General features: G+C 37.6%; 1 protein-coding gene across 1 annotated transcript; it reads left to right on the top strand.

Annotated features, from left to right (window-relative positions):
* The first annotated feature begins 1,537 nt into the window (after positions 1 to 1,537).
* IL21 (interleukin 21) lies at positions 1,538 to 8,679 on the top strand. The gene is made up of 5 exons (XM_027565963.1): positions 1,538 to 1,705; positions 1,814 to 1,849; positions 6,486 to 6,641; positions 8,488 to 8,565; positions 8,656 to 8,679. Exons 1-5 carry the CDS (start codon positions 1,538 to 1,540, stop codon positions 8,677 to 8,679), a joined length of 462 nt encoding a protein of 153 aa, XP_027421764.1.
* Positions 8,680 to 14,315: the final 5,636 nt, after the last annotated feature.

The raw sequence follows: 14,315 nt of genomic DNA, 5'->3' as shown, positions 1-14,315 counted from the left end.
GGCCTGGATCTGAATTCAAGCATTTTGCTTTAGAAATTGGGCTCTTAACCACTGTGGTTAGTATCTTCAAGGAGACTCATGTCTCTTTAACAGATAAAGAAAGCGTGAACAAAGCTGATGCAGGCAATGTTGAGATGCAAAGTGGCAACCCCAAGTCCAAATGCTGTTCGTGGGTTAATACATCAACCCTACCCTGTAGAATTTAATGATTATAGGAAGGACTTTTTGATCACACGGTAAGATTTTTATTACTCTGTAGGACCAAACCTGAATATTCTTGAATAGATATTCTATAGTATAAAGATTAAAAACAACCTTCAAAGCAAGTCCAAATTCCAATTTATCTTAGCCACATAACATTTTAGAAAAAAGTATAGCTGTAAGCATGTGATGAAATAGATGAAGAAATAAATGGATAAAAAAATCCATAGCCAAGAGTTTTATTGTAAGACCCAATTGACTGTGCTACAATACTACTTCCATGATTCTATAATATCATATTCAGCTTTCTCAAATGAGTAAAAAGTAGCAGGGACAGGAGAAGCTGCAGAGAGGAGGATGACAGAACCACTTGTGGACTTTGAGCCTTTCATTAATCTCTACCCGATCATAGTTAGAAATGTACTGTTCATACCCAGAGAAAATGATATCTAACAGAAATAAGTAACACTACTCAAAGAAAAAAAGAGTCGCAGATATTTTTGGATTTTGCTGTTTGAAATAAAATTTTGGTTGGAGAGGAATGAGTATTAGCTTTTTCATTCACTTAATTGTTGCATTATTTTTTAATGAAGGTAGAATGAGGTCTTGATTGGGGATGGAATAATATGTATAAATCAGATGGTTAAGTAGAGTGTTAGAGGCTGAAATTAATGTTACTTAAAGATGCTTGGGAGCAGAGCTGGAAGCAACTTCTACTTTAAACCATTTAACCTGATTAAGAAACTAAAATATTCTTGCTAATTTGGAAAATACACTTGATGTTTAAAATTTCCTAAAAGGTAGCTGTCCTCCTACCTTTATGATGGATTATTGGATGATCTCAGTCAAAAAGCCTAGTTATTACCATAAGAAAAAGTCCTGCAAGAAAGCACATGTTGCCACTTTACTCATTATTGAAGTGCCCTTATGACTGTCAGAGAAAACAGGTAAGATGCTAGGGGAGGCAGAGAGAGAGATCAAAGTGTTTTGTTTACTTCTTTGAAATCTTGTAGTACTGACTATTTACTGTGCATGCTTCTTGATTCATGCTGAAAATTGGAATTCACCCGTGTCTCTCTTTTTCCTGTCTAAGATGCAGATTGGGCACATTTTGTTAACTCCATCAATCCCTGCCCCCACGCATTAGCGCATGCACACGTATACCTAGCCAGTGGAAAAGAAAAAAGAGTTACTCACATTCATCCATTTTACAAAGATTTCCAGGCTGCAATGGGAGGGCTTTACCTCTCCCTGAAGGATGAATAAATAGGTAGCTTTTCTGACAACCTGTTCACAAACTGAAAACTGAGACCAAGGTCTTGCTCTACTGGCACTTATGAGATCCACTCCTGGCAACATGGAGAGAATAGTCATTTGCCTGATGGTCATCTTCTCTGGGACAGTGGCCCATAAGTCAAGCTCCCAAGGGCAAGATCGCCTCTTTATTAGACTGCGTCAACTTATAGACATTGTTGATCAGCTGAAAAACTATGTGAATGACTTGGTAAGGCCATAGTGGGCACAACCAAATTCAAATAATATTCTTCAGTTACTATAAAAGGAGCTTTTTGACTTATAAAAATAACTCAGAACTAATTTTCTTTTGCTCTAGGATCCTGAATTTCTGCCAGCTCCAGAAGATGTAAAGGTAAGACCAGTTGAATTTGTTTGTGAAAATGCATTTGATAAAAGTTTTTAAATCCAATTAAGGAAGCCATTAACATGATTATTTAGCAATAGACTTAATATCAATGAATTTTGTGGTTTAATAATTAGTTATTTAATAAATACATTTACTATATAGTTATTTCTGATTTGCCCAAATATTCTTTGATTTACTAACAAGCCAACCTATAAAACACTACATACCTTATATGATATATTTTTATCTTCAAGTATGTCTAAGAGTATTCCCAAGTAGTACTGTTGAGACAGAAAAACAAAACTAGAAAATAAATCTATATACTATGATCATTTTCTGAACAATGACCAAGTAATTACATTTTAAGAGTCTGTGCATAAAAGTTCTTGAGCCTTCTTTGTAAATCTATGAAACATAGACACAAATCATAGAAGCAGGATTCAGTTTTTGATAATTAGAAAGGAAGGGAGAAAGAAAGAAAGGGAGAAAGGAAGGAAGGGTAAAAGGGAGAGAGAGAAAGAAGGAATAAAAAGAGAAGGAAGGAAAGAAAGAAAGAGTAGATTACAGAACAGCATGGAGGAATACTGGTGTGGAAATCAAGGCTATTCTTTAGAATGTAATTGCCATATACCTTGGCCTGAATGGGTCTTGTCTTCCGCCTTTGGTGAGGTCTTTTGAAAGGACAATTTTCAACAACTCATCCCGTTCTCTTAAGCCATTTAAATCCATGAGGTCCCAGGAAGAAGAGGCGTAGCATGTAGTCCAAGAGTACTGTGTGCTGATCTTTCCCTTGGTAACTTCTATCTAGTCTTAATGTTTGGTATCCTGAGGATATAAACGCATTTGGGGGGAACAGTTTCACTGTCACAGAGCTTTAACTGCATAAATTAGAATAACTATAAAAGTACTACCAGTAATTAGGACACTACAAAGGGGAGACTTATGAAGATACATTGCAAAGAAAACAATTATCGTAAATGACTGTGTAAAAGTTTAGAAAGTGAATGAGTCACAACTATTGCTTTTCTCTAAAATTCACTCTCTGTCTCTGAACCTAACCACTCTCATTTACTAAGTCCTTTTCTAATAAGGAGCATCTAAAATGAAAGTAGCACATTCAGCTTATTGGAAAGACTTCTTCAAAAAGACTGTTTCTTAATGTCCTAGTTATCCAAACACGTATTTTGCAGCATCTCATGTCCTTGTCTAACTGCTGTGGTTAGAGTCCTTTCTGGAGTTGCTTAGCTGCAGTCTGTGACTTGCAAAATAAAGATATCCCATTTTCTAACTTGAGTTGATCCAGTGGGTACTCTCTTTATATGCTTTGTTAAAGCAGATGTTTTTTATCTTATATCATAATGACAGGATTTTGTCTCAGTGACATTGTATCTATCTAATAATCAGATCAAGCAATGCTACTATGATACAAGTGAATAATGGTATAACTAAGATTTTTAAGCCATGCTGGCAGGCAAACCCAGGAGAGAAGAAAATAGATCAAGGTCATAGTAGCATTATATCAAGTTTTTTAGGACTTGCATCAAAGCAGAGTCTATATGAGATTTTAAAAGATTAAAAAGTTCAATGAAAATAAATTCATTAAAATGTTGCATATAAATGTTGATGGTGATTATCTAAGGTTGCTAAGGCCTCACCAGGTATCTTTCTTTCTCTTTCTAATTATATAACCAGTGGTGCTCATCTGGTGGTGACTTTGCCCTCTGAGAACATTTGGCATTTTCTGGAAAACTTTCTGGTTGCCACAGTTGTGTGTGTGGAGGTTTCTATTGGCATCTAGTAGGTAGAGGCCAGGGATGCTACTAAACATTCTAGAATGCACAGGACAGCCCTAACAACAAAGAATTATCCATCCCTAAATGTCAACAGTGCTACTACTGAAAAACCCTGATAGAAACCTAGCTTGTAAGCGGGACAAAGGTAATTTTACCCCATTGGCAAAACTTCCTAGTGTGAATGGCCAGGGCTTTCTTTGGGAAAAAACTACACAGGTCAAAAGGAAACTGTAAGGAGGCAAGTATTTTCAAATACTCAATTGCAATCAGCAAAGCCAAGTGCACCTACTTGCAAAAGCAGCACTTGACTGTTCTCTGGCTAAAGAGAAGAGTGGTTACTCTCGCTTTTGATTTCCTTACTGCTTCCTCTATTCTGCAAAACTAATGCTTCCAGGTGTTAAAGGATGAGGGAAGCAAAGCCTTGCCTCTGAGTCTGCAAGGCACAGCAAAGGAAAGCAGTGGCTCTGCTCCCAGATGGTGGTGCTGCACATGAACTCAGGGTCATCCTGATTGACAGGGCACCTGCAGCAGCTTGAATCAAGATTAACCTCTCTACTCCCTGCCTCAATGCATCCTTAAAGCAGTTAGCAGGGCAGCTTCTCTGCTTCTTTTCCTGTTTGAGGCTGCCTTTGGTGTGCATCTGAAGCCAAATCCAGCAGCTGTTTGTCCTGGACCACAGATTGCCAGGGACAGCTGTGCTGCTTGCAGAAAGCACAAAGCAAAATTCCACTGTGTACTGACACAGGTGAGCAAGGAAGCGCGGTAGAGAGAGCACAGCTGCATCAGTAGGAGCATCGGCGTCCAGATGCCATTCAGAGGCATTCAGAAAGGCTTTCTCAGGTGCAAAATCTTTGCTCACTTGTCTTGACCACTCTTGGCAATACTGTCTTGAGGGAGTTCATTTCGTAGGCCCCTACACTTCTTTGGAACCTAATTTTCTTTCAACATACACATGTTAATGTTAACTCAGCAAAATGGGCCTCTGTGAGAAATGCTGGTTTCTCAGATCATCACGGATGAAGCAGTTAGTGTTTTCAGTTTCAGCTGGAAAATTTACCTCTTTAAATATGAATATTATTTTTTTCCAGTAAGTTAAGCCGGTTGTGGTCAAAAAGAAGAGAAAAGAAAAAACTTCAACAAACATGAACATGTGGTTTTCAAGGAAAAAAAAGTGCTATAATTAACATTTATAAATAGTTTCTATTAAATAAGCATTTTGGCAAACATATGTAAAGGACATTATTTCACCCTTATGACAGGCAAGCAGCTCTGATATAAGGAAACCAGATAAGCTGGTTTTCGGCTTGTGGCTACGTATGCAAAGCAAATCTGACGGGGTTGTGTCTTAAAGGTGCATGATATTAACCAACATTCATATTGGGTAAGCATATAGGCTGGAAAATGCAAAGCAGGCCAGATGCTATTTTCAGCTGATTGTCCATGGGAAGATTCAGGTAATATTGTTGTATATATGATGGGCCTTGTAGGAACTGAGAGAAGTTGCAGCTTCTGGATACATGGCAGTAGCTTCATGCACATTGGTGAAATGAAGATATAGCAACTTTGTCGGGGGTGGGGGAGACCAGCATCATATACAGACATTTGCTGAAAGAAAAAATTAACCTGAATACAAGTTCTCAGATCAGTGTGAAAATGATTCCACCAAGTCAGTATACATTGTGTTCTTCCAGTAAATTCCACTTCACTTTCAGTTCAATTTCTAAGATTCTGATTTATTCACTAGCCACTGGTTATTTGACTAAACCAAGAATCAACTTTTTGATCCATGATCTGCCCAATTCCCCATGCTCTGAGACATTACTCTTACTTTATAAGGGACAGTCTTCCCTCCCTTGTGGGTGTGGGGGTGGGGAGGGCACATCTCAAATTCTATTTCTCAACCACTTGATTCAGGCAGATCCCACCGTGACTGACTTGAGAGTGTGAATGGGATTTTAGAAAAGTCACACATGGTCTACGGCAGGTGGACTCTATCTTAGATGTGGAATGTACCATCTGAGGTAGGCACCCACTTCATTTCCCCAAAGGAGGGGTTTTAAACTCACTTAATTAATTTGTCCACTCTGCAAATATTTGTTGAGCATTCACTAGCATTCACTATGCCAGGCATTGTACAGGAAAGGTGTTGTTCAAGACATATATGTCACTATTAGAAACTCCTATGTACATTGAAGAGAGACAAATGAAACAATTTTTAATCAGACTACCATAGCATAGGGGCTTCCCTGGTGGCTCAGATGGTAAAGAATTTGTCTGTAATGCAGGAGACCCAGGTTTGATTCCTGAGTTGGGAAGATCCCCTAGAGAAGGAAATGGCAACCACTCCAGTATTCTTGCCTGGAGAATTCCACGGACAGAGGAGCCTGGTGGGCTACAGTCCATGGGGTCACAAAGAGTCGGACATGACTGAATGACTAACACACCATAGCATAATTCACCCAAAGCTGCCACAAGCCATAATGTAACTCTTAGAGTGTCACAATTTTTAAAGTGTGTTCTACAACCAAACTAACCCTCCCAGAAACACCAAGAGTTCTGCCCAATACTCAAACCTCAAAATGACATTAGGAAGATAGAACTGTGGCAAAGTGAGGCTCCATCTTCTTGTCTGTGAGACAGGGAAGCATCCTTTCGCCCCTAACATGGGGGAATTTCACATGATAAGAGTCTCCTCTTCAGCCCAAAGATTAAGTAGGACAAGAATCATTCCTCATTTGTCTGCTGAAATGAATGTGATCCAAGGCACTGCAGGAAAAAAGGATTGGGAAGGTAATTTTTACTTTCTGAATTACTTTCATTAACCTGCACACAAATAATTTCTCTTTCAGAGACACTGTGAGCGGTCAGCTTTTTCATGTTTTCAGAAGGTTCAACTAAAGTCAGCAAATAATGGAGACAACGAAAAGATAATCAACATATTAACTAAACAGCTGAAGAGGAAACTACCTGCCACAAATGCAGGGAGAAGACAGAAACATGAAGTAGTAAGATGTCGTTTGTCATCTATCTTATTTGTACTTATTAACTATATCTATTACTTTACACAATTTCACACACACACACACACACACACACGCATACACACGCAGCCAGAGCCTCCAGTGCCTTCCTTCCAGTTACATGTTACACCTTATCATATAGAGTGTTTTGAGAAGTGAAATCACCTCTTTTTAGTCCACAGACCTGAAAGTACTAACAGCCAATTAGAACTTGCTAATGGTCTCTGGTAGCTGAAATAAGTTAATATAGCTTTCTGAGGTGAGGAAGTCATTAGGCAGAGGATCCAATTGTGACTTAAGAATTAAAATATATTCTCCTCTCATTATATGATCACATATAACTTGCAATTTTATTAATAAGAGCTAGACCCTAGCTTTCCTACAAGAAAAGAGATAGCCTTCAAGACACCAGGATAAATCTCAATCTCTGCCTTCCTCTTTTAAAGAATATTACCATCCTATATAATTGCAGAGTCAGTGCTACATTTAAAGTGATAGACCCCATTATTTGGTTAGGGAATTTCAATATTCCCTACTTTTTGGGGTCCTGAGATCCTTTTGTATATTTCCTCATATGCCAACTCATGAGCAATGCTGATAATCTCATGAGTAATTCAAGCACTAATCAAAACCAGTGGATGAACACATAAGATAAATTACTAGAATTTTTTTTCTTTCCCTCTTCTAGGGGATTGCACGTGTGAGCAAATGAACTCTTAATTACAGTATCAAAATGATTTTTATTTCCTTTGATTGCTTGGCAAGGTTAGAATGTGAAAAGTATCTCTCCAAAACTTTTCTCAGGAAGACAAGCACTGAGCCTGTCTCTGAAACAAATATCAAAGAAACAAAACGGTAGTACTGGCACTGAACTTAGAGCTACCCAGTGAAGCACCTTCATCTGAATGATGGGAAAGCGAGACCAAGGACGTTAAGTGACTTGTCCCAAGCCCCACACATACTAAGGGCCAGAATGAGAATTAGAACTTAAATCTCTTATCTTTCAAATATCTCATACCACAACATCAAACTGGCATTAGAGATGCTCAATGGCAAGCAATGGTCTGGTGTCTGGTATTCCAATAGGAATAGGATAAAAAACATAAAAAAGATGTTTTTTAAAAAGAAATATAAGTGGGCAATACACATATAAAGGATTGTTTAATCTCCTCATGAACAAATAAATGCAAGTTAAGAAAAGAAATCCTATTTTTTTCCAATTAAAAAATTTTAACAATGCCCAATAATGGTAAGAATATTCTATATGAATAGAGATAAAATAGTTTAATAATGTACTTTAAAAGCCTTAAAATATTTTATCCTTTTAACTTAATTTATTAATTCTACTTTTAGTAGTTTATTAAATAAAATAAAGTATATGAAAAATTACTCAGAGATGTTCACTGCAGCACTGTATACAATAGTGAAAAGTTAGGAGTAATTTATGTGTCCAAAAATAGTAACACTTCAATTCTATGTATGAATACAAAGCAACCATTATGGGGTATATTTTTGAAGAATATTTAATATGTAGAAAATGCTTGTGATATGTTAAGTGTAAAAAAGGCAAATTAATAACCAGTGTAAACATAAATGTGAAGAAAAAAATTACCAGGACACATATCAAAATATTGCAGTTATTATCTCTGAGATTAGGATGTCAAGTGATTTTTCTCATTGTTATTTTCTGAACTATTTCATGCATTTCTCAAATTTTTTTCAGTGCACATGATTTATATCTCTAATTGGAAAACATAAAATTTGAATGAACATTTTATTTATATAGGAAAAACGTTTTAGAGAAAATTATTATTCTTTCATTGATTTCTAGACATGTCCTTCTTGTGATTCTTATGAGAAAAAACCACCCAAGGAATACCTAGAAAGACTGAAATCACTCATCCAAAAGGTATATAACAAATTACATTTGATTTTCTATTTCATCCTTACCCAGATGGCGTCTTAAGTTGAGGTTACTCATGATATTCTATTTTCACAGATGATTCATCAGCATCTGTCCTAGAACACATGGGATATGAAGGTTCCTGAAGATCTCACTTGAAGCCAGACACTATATTGCATACTTTAACACAGCCATGAAACTCACTTCTTGGTATTCCAAGTGGACAAGTACAATGTATAAGTGATGGGGGGAACACTCAGATGTGTGTTCAAGGTCAGGATTATTTCTCCAAAATCACTATGCAGTACTTCGGTTTGATCTACATGCTCTGTTTAGTCAACTTGAAAAAATTTTCTACTCAATTTGAGTCTGATTTCTTATGTTATAGATTTCTATGGCTTCTAAAGTTTTTACTTTATCTTACTGCTCACCTATGACACTTCTTGGAGAAGCTTAAAAATTTTAACCAAAAATTCAGTTTGGGAATTTGTTGATCTTATATTAACCTTGATCTTGATTGCAAAAATAATGAGGTTTCTGATGATCAGAACTTAAAAGGTGTAATACCTTAACTCAATCTGAAAAATACAGAAGCATAGGGTGAAAATAAAAGTTGAAGCCTTTGTACTTTTAAGTGTTTAAAATCGATATCTGACTGTTTAAAATAGATATCTGAAGAGGTTTTTTTTTTTTTTTTTAAATCTCAGAATGTCTAACATATAAATATATGATTTATTTATGTACTTGGGGGATAGCTTTACCCGATGGCTCCCAAAGTTTTGACTTCTTCATTGGAATCTGTCAAAAATATTTTAATACTATACATATGAATGTATTTACGGGATAGACTCTTCTGGACTTTTTCCCTCTAAATGAGTATAATAGTACCTTCCCCAACTCAAGTCCCTTTATAAGTTAACATTCTAAGCCTTTGGAAATGGCAATTAAAATCGGACATACGTTAGATGGTCTTCTGGAACTAAACAGAATTTTAAAAAATCTTGTAGCTCACTTCTTAAATTGTTATAAAGACTATATGGGAGTGAGCTTATAATACCAAATGTTTGTTTCCTTCTTCTTTTCTTTCTGCTTTTTAAACAGACAGACATTTTGTGTTTGTATGCTCTGCATAAGGCAAATTCAGTCACCTATACAAAGTTGAGATCAGAAGACAAATCAGGAGTCCAGGACTCCTAGTAGAAAACAGACTTTTGCATAAGCATTCCAATCTTTACTATCAGTCATGGGTAGTGAAAACAAGCAACCTGCTCTAACTGCCATTTCATATCAAGTCCAACAGTTTATTTAAATATAAAGTTAAAAACGCTAGAAAAATTTTCACTAGAATGTTATAAGCTATTTGAAAATCTCTTATTGTTAAAGTAGCTGTGAGTGTGCAAGAGGACATTGTATGGAAAATGCTTTACACTCTTAAGAAGAAAATGATCTACTTAAAAATATTTTTTGGACAAGTATAGATAATTTATGGTTCTAAAATGTATGTTAGGAATCCTTATTTCATCAACTCTCAATGAGATGTGTGATCATCAGAAACAGGGTGTTCTGTTTTAAATTTTTAAAATGTTATTACAAAGAAATCATATGCATTGTGATCATAATACGCATGTAAAGCCTGCCTCAGCATCAGGCCAGGTTGTTGGGAAACAGTGGAAAGTGTTAGCATGAATTTGACTTGGGAAAGATGGAGTCCTTATTTCTAATTTCTGGCTTTATAGTTGTTGGTTTCTTTGACACTGTGATTTTATATTTAAAACAATGTATTTATTTTGGTGTGTTTACTGTTAAAAATCTCTGCTTTAATCCTTTTGACCAGAAATTCTACCTTAAAAGCAAAAATAATTTAATGGGGCGAGTTTTAAACTGAGTTTAAAGATTCAGGTAAAGATCCTGGCAACATCCCAAGGAAAGCAGTGCATCAGAATATACAAGATGAAGAAGTGAGACTCAAACTGCTCCATCTTCACTACTCTGTGTCCAAGACCAGCCCTCCAAAAGGATCTGGGGCTGACCTGTCACAATTGCTGTTCACCTATGGATGGTGGTACAGGAGACCTGAAATCTCACTGGATATGAAGTTATGGTCACTTGCTTAAATTGTTTTGGTTCCCATCTCTTTATCTGTACAATGAGGGTGTTGGACTTAGTCTCTAAGGAATATTCTATCTTTTTTGAGCTTTATATGTCTATGAGTCTCTAAAGTTCTGGATACTCTCACAGGAACATCTGACCACAACTCTGAGTAAAACTTTCTACTGAACCGATCATTTGTTCAACATTATTTCAACAGCGTTTTTAGCAACACTTGCTGTAGGAACAAGGGATATGTTTCAAAAAAAAAAAAAAATACTGGGAAAGAAGGAAAAAAGAAGGGAGAAAGAAAGAAGGCAGGAAGAAAAAAGAAAGGTTTCTCTAGGTCATGGGGGTTCAGGGAAAATTAATCATGACTTTTACTATTTTAGCTGAAAGTGTCTTCTTTGGACACATAAAATTATAGCATTATTATTCTATATTATTGCTCTGTTGTATTATTACATTTGCATCTGAAAATTTAGCTTTAATATGAATTATGTACTTTATAATTTAATGATTATTTATTATATATTTGGTTTTAAATGTTTATGTTCATGGCTTCTTATTTAAGACCTGGTCATATTAAATACTACCCAGTCAGTACAACTGTCTTTTGTGATTCCCTGGAAACCTGTAATTTAAGTTTCAGTAGAAAATAAAAGATGATCCTTAGTTTCTGAGAGCATGACGTTTTTACACGTATGTAATAAAGACAATCTTTTCTCCTTACATACTTTCACTGAAATAGGACTTTCTACTTCCTGTCCCTACTTCAGGGACACCACTTCCTGTGCAGCTCTCCAAGAGCAATTGAAGATATCCTTCCTAACGCCTATTGCACGCATATTCTTGCACAAAACTCATTTCTCCTTTGAAGTTTGTCCCATCTAGCTTTGCTGTCCCCTTACTTTTTATTGATGATTGTCAACTCCTGAACACTCCTCCATGTTCACCGAGGACTCAGGCATGTTCTGTTCCTGAATCAAATTTATTCCATCACCCGGGGTGACTTCAGTGACCATAAGGAGGATTCCACCAACACTATAGCTTCCCAGAAACTTGAGTACCTCAGTTTCAAACACGGGCATCTTTTACTCTATCATCAGATCATTCCCATGGCCAGGTACCAGACTATATAGCACTTGGAACCAGTCTCTGTCTGAAATCTTTATATATAAAACTCCATCACCTACTAGTCTCTTTGCTTTCAAACTGCCCTCCTTCTACTAATGTGTCCTGAGACTTAACATGATAGCCAGGCCTTCACCCTATTGATTCTCTCAGCTTATTTGTTCCCCTCTTTTCCCACTGAACCTGGGCCCCTGTCAAACCCTTGAACTTCAGACCCAGCAGCACACACGATCTCATTCTTCTCAAGGACCTGCCTACAAACTCCCTACCTAGATGTCTGTCTTGCTTCCCTAATCCAGCTTCAGACAGTGGCTCTGGCCCCTTACCTTTGGAGACCCTCATAAACTCCCCTATTTGGCTTACTGAAGTCACTTCTCCACTTCACTTTCAGCTCGAAACATTCACCTGCTTTCAGCGTCTACCTCCATCTACTCTGTGGGCATGGCCTCACCTCATGTGGAAAAGGGAGGTTTGGGTATTCATGTAAAGTCAAGCTCACTCAAAGAGTAGTCTACCTATGTGTCTAGAAATCTCATCTCCTATCCACTTCAAACCATTATCATCTGATTTCTACCCAAACCACACATTACCAGTGTATCATTAAAACTGTCCTTTCTCTGCTCAACAATGACCTCCAAATTACCCAGCTCACAGATGTGTCTAAATCCTTATTTCATCTGATCTCATTGTGGGCTTTACTTCCTTTGATTACTCTCTCCTTTCCCTCTTTGACTGTGGAGCCTGCTCGTCATCCTCCTGCTTGTTTGCCTCTCTGACCATATTCTCAGCGTCACTTGTTGGTTTGCTTTCCTGCGGCTCTGCTTGGAAGATGATGTTCTTGAGGATTCTATCCCTGGGCACCTTTTCACTATAAATCTTTTCCTTCAACAGTCAAATAAGTTCCTACCGTTTTTAGTTCAGTTCAGTCGCTCAGTCAGGTCTGACTCTTTGCAACCCCATAAACCGCAGCACACCAGGCCTCTGTCCATCACCAACTCCCAGAGTCCACCCAAACCCATGTCCATTGAGTTGATGGACATCCAACCATCTCATCCTCTGTCGTCCCCTTTTCATCCTGACCCCAATCCCTCCCAGTATCAGAGTCTTTTCAAATGAGTCAGCTCTTCAGATCAGGTGGCCAAAGTATTGGAGTTTCAGCCTCAACATGAGTCCTTCCAATAAATACCCAGGACTGATCTCCTTTAGAATGGACTGGTTGGATCTCCTTGCAGTCCAAGGGACTCTCAAGAGTCTTCTCCAACATCACAGTTCAAAAGCATCAATTCTTTGGTGCTCAGCTTTCTTTATAGTCCAACTCTCATATCCATACATGATGACTGGAAAAACAATAGCCTTGGCTAGACGGACCTTTGTTGGCAAAGTAATGTCTCTGCTTTTTAATATGCTGTCTAGGTTGTTCATAACTTTCCTTCCAAGGAGTAAGCGTCTTTTAATTTCATGGCTGCAATCACCATCTGCAGTGATTTTGGAGCCCAGAAAAATAAAGTCAGCCATTGTTTCCACTGTTTCCCCATCCATCTGCCATGAAGTGATGGGACCAGATGCCATGATCCTAGTTTTCTGAATGTTGAGCTTTAAGCCAACTTCTTCACTCTCTTCTTTCATTTTCATCAAGAGGCTCTTTAGTTCCTCTTCACTTTCTGCCATAAGGGTGGTGTCATCTGCATATCTGAGGTTATTGATATTTCTCCCAGCAATCTTGATTCCAGCTTGTGCTTCCTCTAGCCCAGCGTTTCTCATGATGTACTCTGCATATAAATTAAATAAGCAGGGTGACAATATACAGCCTTGACGTACTCCTTTTCCTATTTGGAACCAGTCTGTTGTTCCATGTCCAGTTCTAACTGTTGCTTCCTGACCTGCATACAAATTTCTCAAGAGGCAGGTCAGGTGGTCTGGTATTCCCATCTCTTTCAGAATTTTCCACAGTTTATTGTGATCCACACAGTCAAAGGCTTTGGCATAGTCAATAAAGCAGAAATAGATGTTTTTCTGGAACTCTCTTGCTTTTTCCATGATCCAGCGGATGTTGGCAATTTGATCTCTTGTTCCTCTGCCTTTTCTAAAACCAGCTTGAACATCAGGAAGTTCACGGTTCACGTATTGTTGAAGCCTGGCTTGGAGAATTTTAAGCATTACTTTACTAGCGTGTGAGATGATGTAATTGTGCAGTAGTTTGATCATTCTTTGGCATTGTCTTTCTTTGGAACTGGAATGAAAACTGACCTTTTCCAGTCCTATGGCCACTGCTGAGTTTTCCATATTTGTTGGCATATTGAGTGCAGCACTTTCACAGCATCATCTTTTAGGATTTGAAATAGCTCAACTGGAATTCCATCACCTCCACTAGCTTTGTTCATAGTGATGCTTCCTAAGGCCCACTTGACTTCACATTTCAGAATGTCTGGCTCTAGGTGAGTGATCACACTATTGTGATTATCTGGGTCATGAAGATCTTTTTTGTACAATTCTTCTGTGTATTCTTGCCACCTCTTCTTAATATCTGCTGCTTC

The sequence above is a fragment of the Bos indicus x Bos taurus genome, chromosome 17, assembly GCF_003369695.1.
Source record: "Bos indicus x Bos taurus breed Angus x Brahman F1 hybrid chromosome 17, Bos_hybrid_MaternalHap_v2.0, whole genome shotgun sequence".
NCBI classification, from domain to species: domain Eukaryota; kingdom Metazoa; phylum Chordata; class Mammalia; order Artiodactyla; family Bovidae; genus Bos; species Bos indicus x Bos taurus.
The sequence above is the reverse complement of the archived record's forward strand: the minus strand, read 5'-3'. Positions and strand labels throughout refer to the sequence as shown.